Source organism: Vipera ursinii, assembly GCF_947247035.1.
Source record: "Vipera ursinii genome assembly, chromosome: 1".
Lineage (NCBI taxonomy): Eukaryota > Metazoa > Chordata > Lepidosauria > Squamata > Viperidae > Vipera > Vipera ursinii.
Genome location: NC_139512.1, coordinates 205,058,528 through 205,085,293, shown reverse-complemented (window position 1 = coordinate 205,085,293; position 26,766 = coordinate 205,058,528). Strand labels below are relative to the sequence as shown.

Below are 26,766 nucleotides of genomic sequence, written 5' to 3'. Positions count from 1 at the left end.
ACCATTAAAAGATTAATCCACTTCATTTCTTGCTTAGTCAAGCTCTCCCCTCCCCCTTCAGACTTTGCTTTAATTCAGCACAAATTTTGCTTTGTTAATATACATCAGTGGTGGCGAACCTATGGCATGGGTGCCAGAGGCGGCACTCAGAGCCCTCGCTGTGGGCACCCGCGCCATGCCTCGGAGGTGGCAACTGTCCCTCTTCAACAAGCCGCCCCCCACAGGTGTCCCTCCCCACGAGCGACATTGAGGTGACCACACCTACCTTGGCCACACCCTACCCAAGCTGCCATGACCACCACAGCCACACCCACCCAGTAGGCCACACCCACCTGGCACCCAGCGATAAATAAGTGGGTTTTGGGTTGCAGTTTGGGCACTCGGTCTCTAAAAGGTTCGCCATCACTGATATACACGGTTGTACCTATGCTTATATTGGGACGCGGTGGCTCAGTGGGTTAAGACGCTGAGCTTCTCGATCAGAAGGTCGGCAGTTTGGTGGGTCGAATCCCGAGTGCTGCGTAACAGAGTGAGCACCTGTTACTCGTCCCAGCTTCTGCCAACCTAGCAGTTCGAAAGCATGTAAAAATGCAAGTAGAAAAATAGGGACCACTACGGTGGGAAGGTAACAGCGTTCCGTGCGCCTTTGGTGTCTAGTCATGCCAGCCACATGACCACAGAGACGTCCTCGGACAAGCGCTGGCTCTTCGGCTTTGAAACGGAGATGAGCACCATCCCCTAGAGTTGGAAACGACTAGCACGCATGTGCGGGGGAACCTTTACCTTTTTACCTATGCTTATCATGATCTCCTCTGTTCCATTTTGTAGGACCATTTATTTTGCACTGTAGAGACTACAGGTCAGTTTGAAGTCTTTTGGCCAGAGCAGATACAAGTCGCTTTCCTGTGTCTCTTCTGTGGTAGTGAGGTTGCTTTCTTGCATAATGACTGAATTGGTATGCTTAAGTCACACTGTGACAAAACTAAGTTCTGCATAAATTGTCCAAGATAAAGGTCCATGATCATGCCCATGTAGTCTGCAGGCTTTCAGCTTGAATGTTATGTATGTTTTCCCAGAATTTTCTTTGAATATGTATGAAACCACTGGCTATAACTAAGAGAGATCCTGCTACGTATGGCTAGATGACCAAGAAACTCTGGCATCATTATTTCTTCAAATACTGTTGTTGGACAAAATTATCAAGGAAAAATGCTTTGGAGTCATGAATTGGTCTTTTCCCAGAATTCTCTTAGCTATAGTAATTTGTATCTTTTGCAAATCTGTTTCTAGAATTACAAAGTACTACAGCTTCCCCCAAAGCCAGCTTTCAGTTCAGATTCTGGTAGCATTTGCCTTTTCCTCTGGTTTCAGTGGTGTATTCCTCCTTTCCTTAGCATAGTTATCAAGGCAGGTATAAATCGGGGATCAACAGTATAACATTTCAGCTGAATGCATATAGGAGAGAGAGAGGGAGAGGTGGAAGGAGAGAGAGAGAGAGAGAGAGAGAGAGAGAGAGAGAGAGAGAGAGAGAGAGAGAGAGAGAGAGAGATGGAAAATGATCGAGTGAAAACAAGACCCTGAAAACCTTTTAAAGAGACAGGTAACATTTTATAATAATGGAACTTTAATTGATATTACATTACTCTGAACTTTCTGAAGAGTTGCAACAAAGCAAAGAGGACTCAGCAAGATGGATAGCATTACTAGGGAAATGAAGAATGTCTTCCAATTCACAGCATAAGGGAAAATGGTCCGGCATCATTCACTGTGAATGAAATAGGTACCAATTGATTTCATCTGCTGTCATCAAATCAGGATCAGAGGGCCTAAAAGAATCAGGTAGTCTAACCAGCTCCTGGTGTAGGAAATATGCTACCACACTTGATAATGTATAGGAGGGACAGATGACCCACCAACAGACTGCCCATAGATCCAGGATAATATGGGGGTCCTGCAACCTTTACTTTGCAGCCTGTGATTGCCAAATATTGCAGTAGTTACTTGCCCTTTTGGAAAACCACAGTTAAATGCATTCCTCCCTTTTTTTTAACCCAGTCACTCCAAAATCATGGCTTCATTGGCATTTGTAACTTGCATCATTAGTCTGCTTTCTATGGCTCTTCCTTCCCTTCAGAGGTGTTCATACAACCTTCAATTGCCCATCCTTACTTCTATCACTAGCTTAGTGAATGGCCACCCTAAAGATGCTAAAGGTGACACTTTCCCAGGTGTTTAATTGGAATGCAAAGGTGACAATCTGCTACAATACCCTATGGTAAAAAGTGCAGCCCCCAGAGTGGTTTTCCCAATGATCTTCTATTTTAGCATATTCTCGCAGGGAACAGATTGCTGCTTTGCCATTACGGAGGGTCACGAGAAGCCACTGTGCTTTATCAAGACCAGTTGGAAGTAGTGGGAAGCCAGTATACGGCTCGCTCGTTATTCTGCTGAAAATTCCGGAGAGGAGCGTGCAGAATCTACCCAAGAGGGAAAGTAATATTAATCCAGGAAGACTTGTGACAATGAAGGTGACACTGTAAAGCAGGGATCTTCAAACTTGGCCCTTTTATGACTTGTGGACTTCAACTCCCAGAATTCCTCAGCCAGCATGCCTGGCTGAGGAATTCTGGGAGTTGAAGTCCACAAGTCGTAAAAGGGCCAGGTTTGAAGACCCCTGTTGTAAAGCATTGCCACAGTACAGGCACCCACTTGGGAAGTAGATGAGAGAGCAGGGACCAGGGACAGAACCAGTCATAACACAAGGAAGACACATGTATGTCCAGTTGGACTGAGCCAGGAAGACGATGTGACTTGCATACTTAATAGGACAGATTAGAAGTGAGATGGTCTCCCTCCCCACCATATATAGAAAGGCTTTAAGATAAATGAATTATGATGCTAATTGTAAGTCGTTTGTAAAGCTTGTCCAGTTCCTCCATCCAAAAAATGGGAAGATGGGAGAAAACCTCCAGTATTTTAAGCTATTATTGCAGGCTGACATTTTAGAAGAACAATGCATCATATTTTCTTGGCTGAATTTCACTTGTTAATTATTTAATACGAACTCTCTTTTCTCGTCTTCCACCATGTTTTCCTGACATTCTTATCTCTTCTTGTTTCTCTTAGGCCTCTCACTGGTCAGACTGCACTGACATCAGTGTTTGCATCCCTTCCGGACAGATGGCTTTCCTATTAATTTGTGGAGAAAATGCAGCTCCAAGAAAGTGATTAATAGGCCACTTCTATTTGACTAAGTGCCCCTCACGCGTATCAGTTGCTTTCTGCTCGAGGTTTAATAGTTGCAAAAATAAGGAAAACTATGCTTGGAAGAGCAACCGAGGACCTGATAGGTAATTGTTTTTTTAAACTGAAAGCACCCATTTGCCGTGGTTTTCATTTGTCATGCCACAAATGCTGTCTATATTAGCAATCAGAATGGCAACAATATCAGGACCAATGAAAGATCAATTGGTAGAACATTATTTAGGCTAGAAGTGGACAGTGGTGCCCCACAACTAGCAACACACATTAAGTAAGACATGGGGTAGCATCAAGAGTAGAGAAGCTTGTCAATAGGCTTAAAAGAAGAAGCCAGTTTGAAATTTACTTCATTCTATCAAGCATCTCAATAACAAATTATTTTAAGGGGGAAACTGCTTTGCAGGTCTATCAATGTACAGCTCTATGAAAGAACAATTAGCCATCAGCAAGCCAACTTGCTTCTGGGTTGCCTTTTTCCTTTGTATCTCGGACAACGACGCTTTCTCTTGCCATATTTTTCTCCTATAGTAAATAGAGCTCTGTTTCAAACACTTTTGTTGGGCAAATTGCATTAGAGTGGATGGTGCAGATATCCATTAGAGTTTATTTATCGTGATACTGTTCAGATCTCACACTTATAAATATATGATGGGCCTTGAGTTTGTAGAAATGTAACTTACATATTTTATTACACTTTTCTGTAAACCTTGAAAAGGATATCATCAAGGCAGTGCTCTTAACAGCAATCTAAACTAAGATACATAAAATCTACACCACCATTATTTTTTAATATGGCAAGGAAGCATGGCATTTCTGGATAGTTTGAAAGGTTTGCTGTCACCATAAACATATACCACAATGAAACATTAACAAGTTGAAGCTACTACAACTGAATATGGACCCAGAGTTGAATTCCTTTGAAACACTGTTATGCAAGCAGACTATATTAATGTGAATTGTTTTCCCCAAGGCAGCTAGATTTGCCTCATTCTCCACATTCTCCTTTCTTGACAGGCAAGTAATACTGTATTCCCTGGGCTACAAAACAAAAGATTCTTGTTATTTCTCTTTGTGGCTTATGTCTGATTTCATCTTATTGCTCTAAGGTGTTTAGTGGGACAAACCGTGTCTTTTCTCCAACTGAAAACCCGAGTTTGTTAAATTTACTGTTGCAATTTAAGTTCCAAGATATGCTCAAATCAGAGGAAACTACAATGGCCCAATACTCATTACCTTTTACAATAATTCCACGTTACAATTACTTTCCCTTCATTATATCCCTCCTGGCTCACAGCTATGGAAGATACATGGTATTGGAAAGAGTGCTCTAGAAGAAATCAATTCATGCACTAAGGGGAAGAAGACTGACACGCATTTCCATTTCTAAAGACAGACTTATTTCTCTATCATCTACTCCAGACATGTCAAACACAAGGCCCGGGGGCCGGATGCGGCCCGCGAAGTGATTTCATGCGGCCCACGAAGCCACCCTGGAAACAGTGAGGGAACGGCCCCCACTGCCTTGGCCCTGGCCCAGAGACCCTTCTTCTGCCAGAGACCCTCAGATCTGTCCCACTCCTGTCCAGGTCCTCATAGGCACCCTTGATGCAAACGATGTAGAGCTGGCCAGGCCCACCCAGTAGGCCATACGCACTTTAGCCACGCCCACCCAGTAGGCCATGCCCACCTAGGCCATACCCACCCAGCCCCCTGAGGGCAACCGCAATGCTGATGCGGCCCTCAATGAAATTGAGTTTGACACCCCTGAACTCTATTCTCACAATTTGCAACACAGGGTGAGAAACTTCAAAATATGTCTAGCATGTTTCACATTAACTGTTACTTTGAATCTGTTTTGTGAATCTCGAATGGATTCCAATGGCTGGCTGAGGAATTCTGGGAGTTGAAGTCCACAAGTCATAAAAGGGCCATAGTTTCCCCATCCCTGCCTTAGGAAGTTGCTGGCTGGGGAATTTTGGAAGCTGAAGTCCACCCAGCTTCAATTTGCTAAGGCTGGGAAACGCTGCCTTATTGAGCAAATATTAAATGAGGCAGACACTAAATCCAGAACTGAAACCAACAAAAGGTTGTGCTCACTGATTTGTGAATATTCACACAAACTGTTTTCTTCTGATAACAAAGAAATGAGAAATTAGAGGCTCTTTTCCTTCCCATTTCAGCCTTTCCAACGAACATTCACAAAGGAATGGCTTTGCATTACAGCTAGAGGTAATCAGAGGAGCAGGAAGAAAAAAAACACCTTTGATTTGGGGAACTGGCACCCTGAAACGAAGAACTGGGCAGAACACAGCTCTCTGGGCTTGCATCTCAGTTTAAGGTAAAGGTAAAGGTTCCCCCGCACATGCGTGCTAGTCGTTTCCGACTCTAGGGGCCGGTGTTCATCTCCGTTTCAAAGCTGAAGAGCCAGTGCTTGTCCGAAGACGTCTCCGTGGTCATGTGGCCGGCATGACTGGATGCCAAAGGCGCATGGAACGCTGTTACCTTCCCACCGTAGTGGTCCCTACTTTTCTACTTGCATTTTTACGTGCTTTCGAACTGCTAGGTTGGCAGAAGCTGGGACGAGTAACAGGTGCTCACTCTGTTACGTGGCACTCGGGATTCGACCTGCCAAACTGCCGACCTTCTGATCGACAAGCTCAGCGTCCTAACCCACTGAGCCACCGCATCCCTCATGCATCTCAGTTTAGTGTATCACAAAACACAACTTGTAAAAAATTTAAACCGGGCACTCAAAGGAGGCTGTTTTCATATTAAGTCAGGCTGCCAGCAACTTGTAAAAAAATGTGAATCTATATCAGGGGGTGTCCAAGCCTTGACAACTTTTAAGAGTTGTGGACTTCAAGTCCCAGCATGGCTGGCTGGGGAATTCTGGGAGTTGAAGTGCACAATTTTTAAAGTTGCCAAGGCTGGAACACCCCTGATCTAAATTATATGTTCAGAATGTAAAACGTGCAACGTCTGATCCTTTGAGAAACAACAAATGCAAATCAATGACAAGAAACTCCACACTTCCAATTTTAATAATTTAAAACGGTTGCTGGGAATTGGACCTATGTGGCTACTGAAGGGTGGGGGTGGGGGAAAAGGACAAACATTTGGCCACAGTTCTTTGTCAAAACTCCCATCAGCATAAAGCTCCTTTGCTTTTGTCCTATGGCCAGATAAAAACAATGGCCCATTTTATCCATGTCTTTCTCAATTGGCCATGTTTAAGGCCATTATTTTCTAATGTCTAACATATATTAGTTACTCCACAGCTAACAGCTCTCACAGCAGTGTACAATAAAAGTGCAAATAAAATCTGTCAAATCAAAGCAACATAAACAAACAATTAAACAATCAGTTAAATGCAGCAAAGCCTAAAAACTAGCACAGAAAGAACTAGAGCTGCCATAGAGAGCAAACCGGTTAAAAGATAGCATAACAGCCCAAATGCCAGGCAACTAAAAAGCCTGAGCATAAAAAACCCCTGCCTGTTACAGATCCATAATCTCTGGGCGCTCTGTATTATTGTTGTGATTCAGGGTCAGCCTGTGGGTTCGGCAGTTGGGTCGGACGATTCAGAGGAGGAGGGGGGTGTTGGAGAGTTTGCTGATGATGGCCTTGAGGCTCCGCAGAGCCCTCAGCCAGGCCCCTCCCATCTGGTTACGACGCAGACCCAGCTGTGTGAGCCTGACAGCATGGATGAAGATGACCCACAGCTGGCCCTGTTCAAGGACGCCCGACGCAGGAGGCAGTCAATCAGGAGTAAACAGAGGAAGGCAATGGGGCACCTCGGAAGGAGGCAGAGAGAAGCCACGCCCTGAACTGTTTAAAAGGGGAATGTGTGGGAGGGCTGGTTTGCTGAAGGCAACCGTTTGAATAGGTCCTGTTTCATGGTTCGTGTCTTGTTTTGCTCTGTTTTATGTTAATAAATTTGGCAGGCTTAGTTCCAGCCTCTTGCTGTTTGTAAAGGGGTTGTCCCTGCCTTTTCTGCAGGGCCGGTAGTAGGCTGGTACAGAACAATTACAAATTTGACCAGTAAAATAACATCCCTGTTAAGACAGTTCTCTTATAAAAAAACTGGCTCTCAATTACCAAATTATAGAAGCAAATGAAGAGGTTTCACATCCAACTTATTAGTTTTCTGATTATCAGACCTATACGCATCCACTGTATCCAAGAGTTAAGCAAAATTTGGCTTGGCTCGTCTTGCAAGGTAGACCACAAGTAGGCTGCTTCTTGCTTCTAGTCCATACTGTCAGCTCTGCTCAGTGCTTGTTGAATGCCCGATAGTGCTTAAGATTTTTGAGTGCATCAATTGCCTTGCTGGATAAACAAAGCAACAGCTCGCTTGCTTGTTCCCAACTTCCTGGATTCTTTCAGGAAGGATGCAAGAAGACCTAATTAATGTAGCTCTAATTATATATGTATACAAAAATAAATGTAATTTATTGCCAAAGAAGAAAAGCAAAATTTTGGAATGACACTTGATGTCTAAGTCAAAATCAGGACTGTTTTAAAATTACTATGCTGACCTGCAAAGGTTACTGTGATAGAAATGTTAGTCTAGCATAGCCTAAATGCCATTTGGGCATTTCATCAGTAATTAATACCACAGCTCTTGAATTATGAGATATGAGTTGTTCTACTTGTGTTCTGTTAACCTCCCTAAGGCAGGGCTTAACATACAAAAATACGTATTCTGGCACACAAATGAAATATTTTAGTGGGGGAAAGTGTGCTATGCGTTTATTGGGTGGCTGTTTATTGTAGCAAATGATTTACAGCCTGTTTGTACAATGTTTTACCATTTAAAACACATACGACATTTTTCCTAGAATGAAACACCTGAGATGCATGTGTGCGAAACAACATTTTATTAATATTCTACTAAAGTATGTATTCCCATTTGTAAGTTTTATAAAGTACCAATTTCAGCGCTTTCATTTTTATTTAAGTCAACAAATTTTCTTTCTGTTAATATTTTTCTTATTGACAGTGTATTTACGATTAACTTTTTTTTTATTAAAAAAAGGAGGGGGTACATGTAGCCATTTAGTTGCAAAATTATGCTTTCAGTCATTCTGAAGGCTTGAATAAAAATATGAGAGAAACGGATGATATTATAACTGCCCTTCAAAGGAATTTTGAGAAACTGCGTTAATTGAATTTTGGAACTGAAAATCTCAACAGCTGCCATTTCAAAGGGAGAGAAATACATATATTATTTTGTTCTTTGGTTAACCTCTGTTTCTGTACCATGTAACGAAGAAAAAGAGTTGGAAATCTGGATAAGGAAACGCAACATGGTTTTTTTATGTCACATTTGCTTTTAAATTGTTCCCGGTGTTACAAATCCTTACATTTATGCCCAAGATATAAAAAGGCAGTTTTAAAAAAATATTTTCTATGAAAATCAAAATCTATTCAGCAATATAGAACGGTGCCCAACTTCAATGTTTGTTCATTATTATTTAAACACATTTCCAGCTTTGTATCAGCTCATCATTTCTGTACTGCTTGATTCTGATACACCCTCACAACGCAAGGTTTCAGCCACATCTCTGCGGAAGATGGACATATTCTGTGTGAATCTGTAACCAAAGTGATTATAAACAGGTAAAATATCTTTCCAGTTGAATCGTTTAGAATAATAATACAATCTGATACCTCAAACAAAAAAGTGATAGAATTCTTAAAAACAAAAATACAGATATCTTTTTGGCATCTATTATAAAACGATCAGAAATTACCAGTTACTGGCACTGGTATACCATATTTTTATACCAGCCAAGCCTATCTCAATTGTTTCCTGAACACTTTTAGCATCATGGTTTGACTTACAGGGTTTTAAGAATGGAAAATATATGTTATTTATATTTTTATTCTGCTTCCTGGGACAAGGTCCCTGGACAGCTCACAAAATAAAAGCACAACATAAAAAGAGCCTTGGTGGAGCAGTGGGCTAATGTCTCCTTAAGTCACACCAGCTGCCTGCAATTAGTGCAGGTTCGCATCCCATCAGGCTCAAGGTTGACTCAGCCTTCCATCCTTCCGAGGTAGGTAAAATGAGGACCCAGATTGTTGGGGGCAATTAAGCTGACTTTGTAATAATGCTGCTTGGGGTGTGTGTGAAAGCCCTAATAAGCAGGCATATACATAGAATGAAGGCTACTGCTAAGTTTGTAAGCCGCCCTGAGTCTTCGGAGAAGGGCGGGATATAAATGGAATTAAAATAAAAAAAATACGGAATTTTCTGGTGATCCAATATGGGTGAAACATTTTCTTTCTGTTCCTCAGACCACTTCTATTTGAGGATCTAAAAGACTGGGAGAACTGAAAGGGGTTATGAGAGAATGTGCTTTCTTGGGCGTAACGCTTATCTTTGGTGACACCTAGATTCAAATTACACTGATTCAATCGAATTCATATGATTGCTCCTTATGTATTTAATACATTTTCTCTCCATAACTAAAAACTAGACTTTGGTGTCATCAACCCTCTATTACACTGTGGGAAACAAATTTTCAACAGTTTAATGTTAGTGTAGCTTTCCAGGCAATATCTGTACCACTTCAAACCACCTAATATAGTAGGGCTGTATTACTATTATCCTTCTCATCTTTCCTGTTACCTATTTCCTTAGCTTATGACTATAACTTTGTTGTCTGTATATCATGATTTATGTTGATTGCTTTTATTAATATCCTATTATGATTTATGTTGGCTATTTAGTTTCCTAAGACTATCACTGAGTGTTGTGTCTTATGATTTATAATAATTGTATTTTATGATTATGATCATGATTTATCACTTGTTGCTTGTATGCACACTGAGAGCTTATGCACTGGAGACAAATTCCTTGTGTGTCCAATCACACTTGGGCAAATAAGAATTCTATTCTATTCTATTCTATTCTATTCTATTCTATTCTATTCTATTCTATTCTATTCTATTCTATTCTATTCTATTCTATTCTTCTATTCTATTCTTATTCTATTCTACTCTACTCTATTCTGTTGTTCTATTCTATTCTATTCTATTCTATTCTATTCTATTCTATTCTATTCTATTCTATTCTATTCTATTCTATTCTATTCTATTCTATTCTATTCTATTCTAGGTGTAGACACCCAGGTGGTCTTCAGATGTTTTGAGCTGCAACCTTCATATGTTTGAGGTACCATGGTCAACGGTCAAAGATTATTCCTCTGTTCTTCTGGATTGGGGGAAATTAACTTCGAAAGAGAATGAAATATTTTATCAAAGTAACATTGCTTGTAAAAGAGAGAGTTACTTCCGGATGATCACTCATCTTATAAGTGACTTCTTATATTACCTGCTGAGTGCCAATGCGGTTAATCTTTTTGATATTATCACTTGCATTAAAATATTATGAGAACAGCAAAAATAGGCCATATCACTTCTGGGAAGTTGCTTTACAGAAAAGTGTTGAAGACATTCAGAATAATAATATATATGTAATATGAAAGAATGAGAAATCACATGGGGATTACTTTTTTTTAAATGTAATGTTTTTCCCACATGCATGTCCTGTAGAATAAAAAGAGATGTCCATATTCTGAATCAAGTCTCTAGGTAAAGTGACTGGACCAATGAAATGAGATACTGGATGAATACTGGAATTGGGAAACGCACTTATTTTAAATAGTTGCATTCCTTTAGAAAGGAAAGTTATATAGTTTTGGGGGTGGTCCTGGAGGGTCTCTAGGCTAACTTGCCACATGCCAACTCACCGTGGGACAATTCAACATTGTATTAATCATTTCATTCAGTTACTTTTAATATTGGTGACCATGTTTCCATCGAAATTATTGCAACTCTTGTATTTCTGGATTGACTTTATTATTATTGGCCATAGTTCTGTTGAAATTAATTTAAGTTTTGTATTTGTTGAAATGTCCTGTGATGAATTGTTCCACAGCAAGTTGTCTGTGGTAAATTGTTGTATTCTGGCTCCTGGAGTGTTATAGGAGATCTTGGTGACCTTAAGGCAGGAATACCTACTTCCAGATTTGGCTAGTATATCAACTATTGTCTTCCCTGGATAGGGACTGCTTATCTGCCTTACTGAGGCTTATGTACTAGTAACCTCCTGCTATATTGATCTATGTGGGATTAACCTTTGAGTATGATTCAGAAGATGAAGCTGGTCTAGGCTTCTGACTATGCCCATGTACTTCCATACTGAAGCACCTTCAATGACCGCCAATGATTTACTTAGGCGAGCCATGGCTTTTTTTTTTAATATATAAGGCTTCAGAGAACACCTGCCTCATTTCTTTCACTATCACAGACCTGGTCAATCACCAGACTCTGCTACAATTTCTCAGAATGTCAACTTGCAATTACTTGGAAGGCAGACCTTCTTGCTGGTAGTAGTGCCAGTTCTCTGGAATACAGCCCCCTCCCCCAAATTGTTGAGAAGCCTACATTCTTTTAAGTACAGGTAGTCCTTGAGTTGCAACTGTTTGAAGTTATGACAGACCCCTTAAAAGCTACTTATTACCCGATTTTACAGTTGCAATGGCCACAGCCCCTCATGGTTATGGGATTGCTGACCTTTATGGCTGTTTGCAGCATCCTGAGTCACGTGACCATGGGTTTATTTTTTGCATGTTTTGGGGTTTACTTTTGGCTTCCAGCAAAACCTGCCCACTAGGTAAATGGATTTGCTTAATGACTGCTGCATTTGCTTAATGACTGCCACAAAATAATGCTGAAAAATTGAGTCTAGTCATATGATGACTTACAACTGCAATAATTTACAATTGTAATTATGGGCTGAATTACATTTGTAAGTTGAGGAGCACTTGTAGGCGCTGAAGACCTTTCCCCCTTCCTGAATTCATTTATATTGTTTCACAAGTATTTTAGGAATGATAAAGATGTATTAAATAGACTGAACAATGCCATTTTAGAAACAGCAGTATAGAAATATATATCCTCTTGAGGAAATGTTTCCCAGTTGTCCATGAAGCTCACGGGAATGGCTTCAGGCAGCCCCTTCTCAGGCTAACCAGCATCATATCATTTCTTCTGTGGAAGAAAGTAGCTGAAATCCTCCGCCCGCCCAAAACAGAAAGACAGTGCCTTAATCTTTCCAAGCAAATGAAGAATATAAATGCAATAAATAATAAAATATACCTTAATTTATAGCTTTTAACGCATGTTGTATAACCCTCCAAATGAAAGTTAATGCATGTTAAATTTTATCATTTTACCTTTAGATATTTGTTTGGCTTACCTGTCTCTGTTTTTTACCAGCAGGTTTTGCTCGACTCCTTCCATTAGGTTTCTAAAGCACTGATGAAGGAACTCTTGTTTTTCAGAAGGCTGGCTGTTTATCAAACTTGCCCTTAATTCACTGAAGTACTGACAAGACAATGGGCAAAAGAATACAATAAAAATGACTGAATTTAGAGGATCAGTGATTGTCAAACTCTGACTACAAAGCAGTTTCAGTTTGGGGAGAATGATTGCCTAATTTCTGCTGCCTTTCAAGATGATACTGTTCTACGGCGGGAAGTTGTCTCAAGATGATTTAATCCAACTTACGGCGCTGGGACATCCACACAGATATTTTTCACCTATTAAGCCACATTAAAACAACAGCTTGAGAAAATATGTAGGTCCCTTGTATCCCAGTGCCAACAGGGCAAAAAGGACAAGATTAATGGAACACAGCCCAGAAAATGCTAGTTGCATTTAAGTCATACAAAAATCAAAAGACACCAAGTCAGAGCCAGAATTTTAAAAGATGGTTTATATTACACATTAAATAATAGGAATAGCAGGAGCATTCTTTTTATTTGATACTGTATGTATTTATATCTAAGCACATATAAGATCTGCTCATTCCTCATACAATCTCCCTGTGCAGTAGTTTGAGTTAAGAGAGAATGGCCCAAAGGCAGATTCGGAACCTGAATCTCCTCTGTACCAACCCAACAATAAAACCACTACAGCAGGGGTGCCTAACTCCAGGGCCAAGGCCCGGTACCAGGTTAGTGAAACCATCCCCCCCTCGCCCCCTGGTTTGCAGAACTGGAAAGGTTTAGGACTGCTGTACTACAGAGGAAATTTTAGCACTTCTATAATTTCATTTTATCCCCTGGCATTAATGACTTCTTGTAATAGTATTAAGTTTTTTTTAAAAAGAGCAATGATTTACTAATAGAAATCCAGAAATAGTATCCTAGAATATTTCCAGATTAGAAATTTTGAAAATTAATACATGTGGTGTAATAGCAATAACAACTCTGAAAACCAAGGACATCGTCAACATGGTGTCCTCCAGTTGAACATAAATTTCCATAATTTAAAGTCAGCAATGTAAATGGAAAGGTTCATTACAAAATCTACTGCAGTTCCCCCATGTCACTGCACATTTTCCAGAAGGAAATCAAGCAATATACTTCCACAAAAATGCCACTGGCTTGAGAAAGACATATCTCCAAATAGCATCTAATTTTGCAACAAAACTGAAATAAATTGGCTCCAGTTACCATACGGCTGACTTTTTAAGGAATCATAGCAGTGAATGTTACAAGCACAAAGCATATTTGTTACTGGTTGTCACCTATATCTTCAATAAATAGATTATTTTAAAATCCTCCAGCCCCCCACTGCATTCTTAAACCAGGCAAGCTCAGAATCTGCTCAGGATTTGTAGATAAATAATGCCACGCAGATACATTTTACAATGAACCAGTTCCATGATCATTAGAATGCAATGTTGTTCCAGAAGAAGGAAAATTATGCTAGTCTCATATTTCTTACTATTCATGATTGCACAGCTATATTTCCTTGTGAAATATTTAATTCCTTCTTACACTAAAGCTGCTAAAATCAAAAACACATAATTAATATAGAGCCGGGCTAATATTTAATACTATAAATCAGAGACATTGGCTAAGCAAAAGTGTTGCCAAGAACAAGATTGGGAATGCATAAGACTACTTATTTCCACCTTTTATAATGATGCAGTGACTCAGGGCAGATAGAAAATGATTAGTTTTCCTCCCAAAGTAGGAAATATTGCTTCCATCTGTAAAGGATAATATTGTGATGTCATAAACTTTTTCTAAACACTGAATTTGCCCTTATTCCCTCTCAATCATTTTAAAAGAACTGCTTCTCGTATGGAGCTTGGATTTAAATCACAATAATACACCAAGAAGATGAATGACAGTGCTATTGGATATGGTTAAAATTGGATCCTTCAGCACAGGTGAATGATGAGACGGCGCTTCTATACTTGATATATTTTCTCCTTCTATTAGTTTCCTACCAGAGCTGGGATTTCAGTTTGAATTTTAATGTATGCGGCTGCTGCTAATCTTAGTGTCTTATTTTTTCCCAGCACCATCTTATTGTATAGACAATTCATTCTCCAAAGCAGTAATGCACTGCCACTTGTGACTGCCCAGGAGATAAATAGATTTGGAATAAAGTCAGAACTTGCATTGAAGTATGGAGAACACTCTAGGTCAATATCATCAGAAACAATCCCTTAGCATCCACTGCAAGCTTGTACATGTGCAGAATAGCTGATATTGTATTGTACTGTACTGAAAGAAGCAGGTTTCTTTCTGGTATCCAACTTCAGCTTGAAGTCCCGACACCAAAGGCAACCCTTGCAAAACTCAATGATATGAAAAATGCTGGAGTCATCAAGACAGAATATCAATGGCTGAAAAAAAACTCCCAAAGGTTTTAATAGTAACTTGGAAACTTCAGAATTTTTGTTTTCTTTTCTCTGAGAGACTCAGGGTGCAGGGATTTGATTGAATACAGGACAGCATGATGAAGCATTTTGAAAAACACTCATTACATAAAGGTAAAAGGTAAAGGTTCCCCTGCACATGCGTGCTAGTCGTTTCCGACTCTAGGGGCCGGTGCTCATCTCCGTTTCAAAGCCGAAAAGCCAGCACTTGTCCGAAGACATCTCTGTGGTCATGTGGCCGGCATGACTAGAGGCCAAAGGCGCACGGAGCACTGTTACCTTCCCACCGTAGTGGTCCCTATTTTTCTACTTGCATTTTTACATGCTTTCGAACTGCTAGGTTGGCAGAAGCTGGGACGAGTAACAAGCGCCCAGTCTGTTACGCAGCACTCGGGATTCAACCCGCCAAACTGCCGACCCTCTGATCGACAAACTCAGCGTCCTCTAACCCACTGAGCCACCGCGTCATTACATAGAAGGGTCTAAACTGTCCCTGTTGTGATTCAGGGTCAGCCTGTGGGTTCGGCAGTTGGGTCGGATGACTCAGAGGAGGAGGGGGGTGTTGAAGAGCTTGCTGATGAGAGCCCTCAGCCAGGCCCCTCCCACCTGGTCACGACGCAGACCCAGCTGTGTGAGCCTGACAGCGTGGATGAAGATGACCCACAGCTGGCCCTGTTCAAGGACGCCCGACGCAGGAGGCAGTCAATCAGGAGTAAACAGAGGAAGGCAATGGGGCACCTCTGAAGGAGGCAGAGAGAAGCCACGCCCTGAACTGTATAAAAGGGGAATGCGTGGGAGGGCTGGTTTGCTGAAGGCAACCGCTTGAATAGCTCCTGTTTCATGTTTCGTGTCTTGTTCTGTTTGCTTTTGTATCCATAAATTTGGCAGGCTTAGTTCCAGCCTCTTGCCTTCTTGTAAAAGGGGTTGTCCCTGCCTTTTCTGCAGGGCCGGTAACAGGCTGGTACAGAACAATCCCCAGGACAGTAACCAAATGAACTATATCACAGGTTTAAGACAAATACATACCCAACATCAAAACAAGTTTATGTGTACATTAAGTATAGAGTGAGCCAGCTTGTTCCATAAAGATAAAGGAAAGGACACTTATTTGCAAGGTAGAAGAGTAAATGAGGAGGCTGCTCTGAGTATGTGAGATCATTTCCAATCTTACGGAACTACTCAATAATCAATATGAAACATTTAAGAGAAAATATTGTGTAATACTGATCAACTATGGCAGGGATCACAATTCCATAACCTAACACTATATGAAAGCATGGGCTGATAGCCAAGTTGCTCCTTTAGAGGACGATATCAAATTACAAATGATAATTTCTTAAGAAAAATATGCTTTCAATCCCGAAGATCAAACTTTCCAGCCAGGTCATAATAAATTCAAATGGCTGCTAACCAATCATCTATATAGTTCCTCTTTTAATTCTTGCTTATCACAAGTAATTGATTTGTATTATTGGATTTTTCTTCTACCACTGCGGAAGAAAAAGACTGTGCTGAGATGCAACATACAACATCTCAGCTTTAGGAGTTCTCAACGGAACTGTTGATTACCCTCTTTTATTCTACATAATAACAAGCACTAGACTGAAGCAATCTGAGTTAGATCCTATTTGACTTCCACTCAAATTTAGGACTGAAACTTTCCAATGGATTATCTATTACTGGAGACGAATGAGGATGTGCACTCTCCCAGCAGCTCTTAATATAATGGAAATTTTGGTGAGCTCTCACAGTAATAATAGAAATAACAGCTTCAAAATACAGACAATGTCTTGCGATGTTCTGTATGTGTGGAAATAAACCAAGTCTCATGATACTCATCTTAGACAAATCATGTATATTTATCTCATATTTAAGGAAGGCAATCGATTCAACAGCTTTTGCAATCAGAACAGGGCAACGAGTTCAAGTTTACACTCTTTGAGCATTTCCATTCAAATTCCCTTAAAAGGGGATAAAGAATTCAGTTTCTTTTAGCAGAATCCAGTGCTAGGTCCACAAATAGACATGTGCCATTTATAGCTATGGGATACTTACTTTTCCATTGAGAAGTATGAGACCCAAGAGTGGTCTTGATACAGACCACTGATTTCTACAATCCTCAAAAATTATAGTGTTCATAAGGATAGACATCATCTGGAAGAAAGAAAATATTTTCTTCAGAAAAAGGTATGTGCCAAAATATTCAGTATGCTCATTATACATCTTTGACTACAGTTCTGGAATTTTTATTTAGTATGAGGCTTAAAAAACAGACAGCAAAGCTCTTCTGGAATTTACAAAATATTAAAGAGAGAACTCATAGACAAGGATTTGTAAAAAAAAAAAAAAAGATTATTCCTAAATCAGTCAGTAATCAATTTTTGTTACCCTTCGGATAAATATTGCACAGCCTATTAAGAAATACCTGATCAATTCTGGTCAGGATGTAGCTAAAGATCTTGAAGATACTTTTATCATTCTCCATAATTTGTTCTGAAATCTTAAACGCCTGCCTCTGGAAACAGTTCAGAATAAACAAGCAAAAACCCGGAACGCTCACACTGTCAGCACAGTATCCTTAGCACAAACAGCAGATAATACTTAATCAGGTTTAGAGTATTACACTTATAAAATCTGTCCATTAAGCTGTAACATACTACTGTTATAAATAAAGCATCCAACCCAATATCAAACACAAAGAAAATGTGGAAAAACCTTAAATTATTTTTCCAAGGCCAAGAAGTAACAGTGAACTGAGTCCCTAGAGAACCAACCACACACTGCAAGCCAGACTGTAATAACTGCCCAAGAATAAGTCAAACAACATGTTTCACTAAATGAAAAGAGATATTCGGAGCCCTGCAAATCACTCAGAACAAGGAAATTATCAAAGATTACTTGAAACTTCAGCACAAAAAGTACACTGTAGAATAAAATCAAGGCTTCACTTTATTGCTGCTGGAACATGTGGAGAGCGAGCCATAATCTTAAGCCTACAGCTTTTATATATAAAAAAGTGACACAATGGATCACGTATGCAGTATGCTAAAATGCCTTCTCTATATACATGCCCCAATATTAAAATAATTTTTAAAATCTGCCTATGGGGAAATAAAGACACTTGTACATTATTTTGATATCAAATCTTCTAGTACTATAAGCTCAGATAAAAAACCCCCCAAAGAATATACTTCTCGTTGCTTTTAGATTGTATATGGGTCTCTGCTCTTCCATCTATTAATTCATTCGTTGTGGTGATTACCTGGAAAAAAAATTGGGAACATCTCTGACTAATTCCTATTGTAAAACCACAATACCTTTAAATAGGATATTTCTCCCCAGCAATAATTTGTTTAAATCAGTTCTTTACTTGGGGACATAGGCGTAACAGTCTCAGATTTTGGCTACAAATAGGACGTCTTTGGCTTGTTGAACTTCAACAACATGCTTAGGACATTGTGGCAAAAGCCTTGTAGATTGTAGATACTGGGGAAAGTAATTCCACTTTAGCTGAGGTGGAAAGTCTGAAAACTGAGATGATGCTGTGGCGTGGGGGCGAAGAGAGAAAATGATGAATTCTTTTCCAGTAAGCCATTTCCTGAAGAGGGCAGCTGGTAGACCAGCTCCAGAAATCCATTGCTTTAGCTAGCCAACTTCTCTCTGGGTTCACGCAATTCAGCTCTGCTAAGAATCAAGGTTCCTTTCCACTTGCTATAAACATTTTCAGCCAGCCCAGGTAACAAACTACTCCTAACCTGAGGTAGGAGAAACAAAACGAACCTGCAGACCTTTGTCTGCCACGTATTCTTTTTAAATCCCACACAAATGCACATCAGAAAGCCTTGAATCATCACAATTTATATGGCACCCTGCTCCCATCAGAACCAATGAAACAGGAAATAGTGAGGGAGATGTTGGAATCCTAATACTTGTATGAGGAGAAGAAAGAAAGAAAGAAAGAAAGAAAGAAAGAGAGAAAGAAAGAAAGAAAGAAAGAAAGAAAGAAAGAAAGAAAGAAGAAAGAAAGAGAAAGAAAGAAAGAAAAAAAGAAAAAGAAAGAAAGAAAGAAAAAAAGAAAAAAGAGAAAGGAAGGAAGGAAGGAAGGAAGGAAGGAAGGAAGGAAGGAAGGAACACAAACCATATAAACCCCCTGGGAATTATTGTGGGGAAATTATCTTGGCCTCTTTATTTTAGTTTCAGTGGAACAGAGCTAATTCCACTGGAACCTGAAGATTTCCAGATGAAGAAAATTTAAGATTTCTTTTCTTCCACGATTCCAATTTACCCTTCTAGCTGAAGTCCCATATAGTGAGATGGTATTTTTCTCCAATAGTGGACCACTGAAAAGTGCAAAGGGGTTGGACTAGATGACTTTGAAGACCTCTTCCAAATGTATGAATCCATTTCTGTTGGAAGCTGTTTGCTCATTTTATTTATTTTTATTTATTTTAATTCCATTTATATCCCGCCCCTCTCCGAAGACTCAGGGCGGCTTACAAGCTTAGCAGTAGCCTTCATTCTATGTATATGCCTGCTTATTAGGGCTTTCACACACACACCCCAAGCGGCATTATTACAAAGTCAGCTTAATTGCCCCCAACAATCTTGGTCCTCATTTTACCTACCTGGGAAGGATGGAAGGCTGAGTCAACCTTGAGCCTGGTGGGACTCGAACCTGCACTAATTGCAGGCAGCTGGTGTTACTCAAGGAGGCATTAGCCCACTGCTCCACCAAGGCTCATGAAAATCAGAACAAGTCTTCAAAGACCTACCTGAGGAAAGGAAAGTTACTGGTGCTTACTTTTCAGCACAAATGGGAGGGATTAAGAATTCAACAATTGCGGCTTGTGTTTATCACTGTCTGGATAGAGTATTGGCCAATTTCTTTGTCTGGTTTGAAATCTGGATGGTGGCTTCTTAAACTGGCTTCATTTCCACCTGATCTTAGATAAGCAGTGTAAAGTTTGTCTCTGGTCTACAGAATTTAGAAGCTGCTTAGTGAAACAGAGTGCCTGTTTCATCCTACAACGTTTTACTGTTGTAAAATTTCAGGTCTAGGAAAGAATCACCACCATTTTCCAAAGATGTTGCTGTTACAGGAAAAAGAGCAGGTAACAGTAGGCAAGGCATCAATGGCTTGAATCTAAAGCAGATCCATAGTCTTCAAACTCTGCCACTGCTTTTTATATGGACTACTACCATATAAAATATCTATGAAATAATATGCCCACTCTGATTACCCATGAAATGTTAATTGATTCTGAATGAATATCTGATTTTATGTATCAGCATTTAATTTTGCCCATTTTCTGAAGCATCCAGTAATGTAATCTGCTTTGAAAGAAATATATAAACTTAAGAAGATACCATCATGTACAATAATTATTTTGTTCCCCTTTATTATGAGCCTAATACAAAGTGCATAATAAATGTGAATTAAAAGATTGCTGCTGGCCTGCGATTTTGACAATTTGATAACTAGCCAAGCTGAAATATAAACTGGTGGGTTTTTTTTTAGCTCAGAGAAAATATTTAAAAAGAGATTAGCCAGGTGCTGACCCATTTACTTAAGACACCAGCCTCCAAAATAAAAGCAATATATAATTGCATAGAAGACTGTGTTGGAGATAAAGCAGAATGCATACAAAAAGTAAATATATGTATTTTACATAAATTAAGTAAACAAAGTATTTCTATCTTTTATTTGAAAATATACCCAAGACGTATGTAATGTAATAATAACAATATTCAGAATAAAATAAAAATGTAGAATAGAAACCAGAATAGACATGAATACAGGGTAGATTACTGCTGTGGGTAAACATACACATCATAGTAACAGCAGAGTAATTTGTACGGCTAATAAATAGTCTAAATTCATTTCCATTGGAATCGTAATTTGAATTTACCAAGCCTGAATCAGAAATCTGTTTTGAACGTTCTTTATAAATAACATTGGAAAAAAACCCCAAGAAATAAAAACAAACTATTAAAGGACAAATGTGACTTTGGACTTTAGCTTAGCACATTTGATTTGTGCTTAGATTGTAAGCCGCCCTGAGTCTTCGGAGAAGGGCGGGATATAAATGGGATTTTAAAAAAAGTGAGTTTTTAAGAGACAGGTTAGCATGGCTGCCTGGTGTATCATGGAGGATAGGCTATCCCACCAAGGGATGCCCCCTGAGAGGAAAAATGACAATCCAGATGTTGTAGCAGGCCCTTGTTTCAACTTCCTACTAGGTTCTAGGAAACTAATTAAATTGGAGACAAACCTGCAAATTCAGGAAAAAAAATTGCAATCAGTGGAGAACATGAACAAAATTAGGAAACAAACGAACCTTTTGCGTGTGCATGTGCGTACAGGGTTAACGTGGAACATTTTAAACCTGAGTTAGCACTCTGATGTTGTTGCTATAAAAAAGGAGGGGAGAAAGATGCCATTGTAGGCTGCTTTTCAATATACAAGGTAAGGGAGGTAATAACAGAGCTTCCTTTTGCTCCACTTAAGACCTTGGAGAGGGAGAGCACATGCCATGTCTAATTTTGAGTATAATATTTTATGAAGGTACCAACAAATTCAAAAGGATTCAGATGAAGGCAACCATGATAAAAGGTTTCTGAATAGTTCACAAGTCAAGAAAACCTGAAGGAAATGAAAAATTTGAATTTATTGCCTGTCTTTTTCATAGGTGAATGATCCAGAATTGAGCATTGCCCTCTGGATTGAACCCTGATGAAAGGTAGGTCTCTTTATTCCAGAAATAAAAGGTCAGTTTCTCTGGTAAAATAGACTGAAGCTTTCGATACTTGGCAGAGTCGAAATTAAACATGTTGTTATCAGAGTGTAAAAGGTAGCAGTTTCTTTTATATCGCAACCAAGTAAATAGGGCAATACTCCTAGGGCAGCCTATTAACCTTATAGATTAATAGTCTGCACTAGGAATATTATCGTATTTACTTGGTTGCAATATAGGTTAATAGGCTGCATTTTATAATCCTTCCAGCCTAATCAGAGTACTGTATTTTTGATAATTTCTTACTGAATATAGAGGTTCTCATAATTCCTATCCACTATAATAAGGATGTAAAAGTATCTCAATGTGTCATCTTTTACAATTAGCAAAGAAGTTCAAGCTCATCACCCAAACTATCACTAGCTGAAACAGAAATAAAAGAACAGCTCCTGCAAAGCAGATCCCCATATACTGATCCCCATAAGCAAACTTGTCAACGCTGCTAACATCAGATGTTCTTGCTTTGACAACATATGGAGATGCAGCCATTTTCCTTCTTATGTTTTACTCTTAGAGTTAGAATTAGATGATACTGGGGGGAAGAAGGAAGAATGTGTATGGGAGTTAGTTAGACATAACAATATTGTGGTAGTGTGAGAATCAAGTTTTTTTTGAAATAAGAGATGATAAGAAATGGTGGGTTGGAGAACTGGAGGGAAACCCTGCATTTCAAACTAATTGGAGAATGTGATTTATGACTGTTAATTAGAGGAGGGAATTGTGCTTTGATACTATGTGTTCAGGGGAGGGGAATTCAGATTTTGGCTTCGACCATGTACGTGCCAATGCTATGCTACTCGAATAAAGATTCTTTAAGGAAAACAATGCCTCGAAGTTCTTTGAAAAGTTTCATCTGTCGGAACCATGACACAAACCTCTGTCTCAGTAGCAGACCATATTTTTATCTGTTTGTTTGTTTGTTTATTTATTGCATTTAGAAACTACCCATTTTCCTCACTGAGTGACTCTGATATGGTTTGCAATTAGGCATCGCAGGATAATTTCCTCGAGATAGGCTGTTCACAAACAAGCCTAGGAAAACTCTATTAGGAGCTCAAAGGCCAGTTTGGATAGAGAACTTATGATATAAATCAGTATGAGACAGTTCAATATGTTCAGCAGTCCATTCTTCAATTCCCTATTAGTATATATTAACAATTGCATCAATCACAAACTGCTGTGTATAGTTCCCACACATTGTTCATCACCGGGCAACTTATTAAATCTATTGACACTGGTTGTGGGTGGTTGGAATTACATGCAGTCTAGTACCGGGTCAAAGTAGATTTTGAATAAGGCCCAAATTCAAGGACTTTTCTTGGAAAATTGGTTGAAAGAGACAGGTGTCATTAGCACCTCTACAACAAAAGAAAGTTATATACTACAGGGAATGTAAGCCCCAGTGGTCACTGGGCTAATGCATAGCACTTCAGAAAACAGATGGGGGATCTCATGATACAATGCCAGTGTGAGCATCTGATGACTCTTCTATGATCCTAGCAACCAAGCTTCATACCTGAATTCTATACACAGTAAATAAAAAGAAATACTTCACCTGTAGGCAAGTAACAATGGCTTCTGGCAAACATTTTCTGAAACAGATTAGTTTGGAATTGATCTGTCCCATTAGATGTAAGCTTCTTGAACAAATTAATGCCACTACATGGAATCATCATACACAATGTATGGAAACATCAAGGTACTGAAGCAAACACTTGGGTCATTAAATTTTTATTTTTTCCCCATAAATTCTTCACTCTTTTACATTTCAACATTTATTTCCGTTAATGAGGATCATACCTATTATCAGAGAATCAAGAAGTCAGGCTTGTTTATTTCATCAATAATTTACTAAATTTTCCCCAATAATTTAAACAATGTTGATGCTGAAATTTCCTACATACAGGAAATATTTATTTAGGATAGGTAACAGATGATAGAAAAGTGTCTGGATGTTTTGTGGAGAATTTGCAAAACAAAAAAAAGTAGTTTGTCCAATACCTTTATAGAGGGGAAAAAATGACATTTTTACATAAAATGTGTAATTCTATACTCTATTGTTCTTCCTATTTTGCACTAGATCCTATTCAAAGAACCTTGGTCCTTGAAGCCTGACTCTGTCCAGCTCAGAGCTAAAACATTTCTCTTCTAACCAATACAGGCCAAAAACAGAACAGAACAAAATCCTCCTAGCAGACTGAAGAAGATCGAATTTCAATCCCTGGCAACTAAAAAAAAAAAGGGGGGGGGGAGAATCTCAGGGGTAAAGATATTCCTCTGCCTGAGGCTTTGGAAAGCTGTTGCGTGTGTCACAGACACTACTGGGCAAGATGAACCCAACACAATGTACATATGGAACCATTATTCAATTTACCTTTAATACTCTGAGAAAAAGTCTCACTGTAACTTTTGTTTCATTCATTTGTTTCTAGGGTGTATGAAGATAAAACTGGTATTATACCCTGTATTGAGCTCTGGGAAGTCGGGGAGGGGGGAGGGGGAAGGGAGGGAGGTGTTGGGGAGGGTTGGGGAGAGGGGAGGGGGTTGGGAGGGGTTTTGCTTTGTTAAAAAAATGTATTGTAAAACTTTTCAATTAAAAAAAAAGAAGAAGATAAAACTGGTACTCTGTCTTGCATTACCTTGTATACCGGTAATTGTAACTTGTCATATAAATAATGTCCTTTTTCCAAAGTGGAGAATATTTCATAGAGGATAGTCAAAAAATTTCAATGTAAACCTTGAGAAAAAACATTATGACATCTTGAAGTCAAACCAGCTGATAAGAGCTGATTTCAATCAATCAATCAATCAATCAATCAATCAATCAATCAATCAATCAAATTTATACACCACCCAGCTCACTATTTAAATCACTGGTAGATTTACAATCAAAGAGAGCATAAAACAAATGAAAAATATACAAATATTGTTAAAAAGTGGGGAGGGAATGCTCAAGGAACCAGCCACTCCAAAGGCTGTGTACCACTCTTGGGCCCCCTCTGGGTAGAGCCAGGTCTTAATGCTCTTCCAGAAGGCCAAGAGTGGGCACCTTATGTTCTGTAAACCACTTTAGATATAAGACGTCCTTATCTTAAGCAACACATTATTTATACACAGATATGCGGTAGTACATTGGAAAGTATTAGGAAACAATGAATTCAAAAAGAATTGAAATGCAGAAGGTTTAGAAAATGACAGACAGCTATTCTGCAGCAAGCCAATCTATCAATGGAGCATAGATAAGTATAGGGGAAGAGAAAAAAAACCCAATCACTATCAGTTTCTTTACCTTTCCCCCAAAATTAATGAAAGACCCTCTGGTTCAACAGTAGAATGGCTTAATGGTGGATTATTAGATTAAGGAAAGGAATGAGGACAAAGATAGGATGATGCTTAATTTTTGAAAAAGATGTTTCTCTCATGGAATTGTGGTTTGATGTTAAGGCACAAAAACTGGAGACAAACTGTCACAAGGAAGCACAATAGAATTTAGTATATCTTTGAAGGACCTTTATCCTAAAAAAAGACACCACAATTCACAATGCTGTGAATTTACAAAATCTAGGGCAGTGATGGCGAACCTTTTAGAGTCCGAGTGCCCAAACTGCAACCCAAAAAGATGGTTTAAAAGTATGTTTTTAATTTAGGCTTAGGTATACTGAAAAGGACTGAGCTTGAAAAGGACATGGCTATCAGACTTCTCCCCAGCAGGCTAGACTGAAAGCAGACGAATATTAGAAATATTAATATTAGAAATTTAAGAATTTCTGATGTATTATAGAAAAGCTAAAATCCATTATGAAGGAATTCCAGTGATAGCTATATATCAAATGCATGTTTTATTTTTACTACACTGGATGTTTAAATTCTTGTTCCTGTTTCTCTTTGCTGTTGTTGTTAGCTGCGAAGTCGTGTCCGACCCATCGCGACCCCATGGACAACGTTCCTCCAGGCCTTCCTGTCCTCTACCATCTTCTGGAGTCCATTTAAGCTCACGCCTACTGCTTCAGTGGCTCCATCCAGCCACCTGTTTCTTTTATCTAATCTCTTACCTTTATGTAAAAGGTTGGAAGTGAAACTCTTTTGGATGGGATGAGCACTTCTCATATGTTTTCTTTTTAAATTTTTGGTAACAGCCAGTTCTGGTATCCGTCTATTTGTTCTGTTTGTGTGAGAATTATCTCTGCTTATCACTCAGAGAAAGACTATGCATTTTGAACGCAGCAAGCCTAGCGTCTCTAATTAAAAGGATGAAAGACAAAGAGGTAAGATTTACTAGAACGGCTCACACTATCCTGACTGAACGAAGTATATCAAGAGCAGGCAATCTTTTTTGGTCCTCAAATTACGTAAGCCAATAGGTCAGAGTCTCACCGGGTCCCCATACATAGACACATACCCCTGCACTCTGGGTGCATACATGCACACAGGCTTTAACTTTAAATGATTCTATTCTTCCCACAATGCTATGTTCTTGAGGTTAAAGTGACTTTAATGTAACTGAGATGGCTTTTTCTACTGATATTATTATAGCCAGAAAAGAAAAGACACAACTGTAAAGTGTTTCTGGGAGTGTAAAGGGAATAGTGAGACTGGCTTTTGTGCAACTATGCAGAAAAGACTGCCTAAACCTGCCCACCTCTGGAAGAGATGGGAAAACAATCAGTTCAGATATAAGGCAATTATAATTGCATTTCCCAATTATTTTCTTCCTTGATTCAGGAAGACATTCAGACAATAGCGCTCAGACTTAGTTATGTTTCTCAGTTTACATTATCAAATAATATATAATAGTTTTTCTTTACTGATTAAAAAGCCAGTATTCTATCATCTCTTATGTTTTATTACAGCTACTACAGTATTGACAGCTGTCAAGCCTATGAAAGAGCTGACAAGGTATTAAGGCAAATGGCTGCCTTTAATCTGAAAGTAAATCCAACTGAAATGGGGAGACAGGAA

The 26,766-nt window shown here is 39.1% G+C and overlaps 1 protein-coding gene across 1 annotated transcript in view; it reads right to left on the bottom strand.

Annotated features, from left to right (window-relative positions):
* Nucleotides 1-8,132: 8,132 nt before the first annotated feature.
* RANBP17 (RAN binding protein 17) overlaps nucleotides 8,133-26,766 on the bottom strand; it is a gene marked incomplete at its 5' end in the record, with an annotated part of 211,841 nt that continues 193,207 nt past the window's right edge. The window contains 3 exon segments of the mRNA XM_083349823.1: nucleotides 8,133-8,858; nucleotides 12,533-12,660; nucleotides 17,069-17,167. Of these exon segments, the coding sequence (XP_083205949.1) occupies nucleotides 8,762-8,858; nucleotides 12,533-12,660; nucleotides 17,069-17,167 (324 nt within the window). The 3' untranslated portion in view covers nucleotides 8,133-8,761.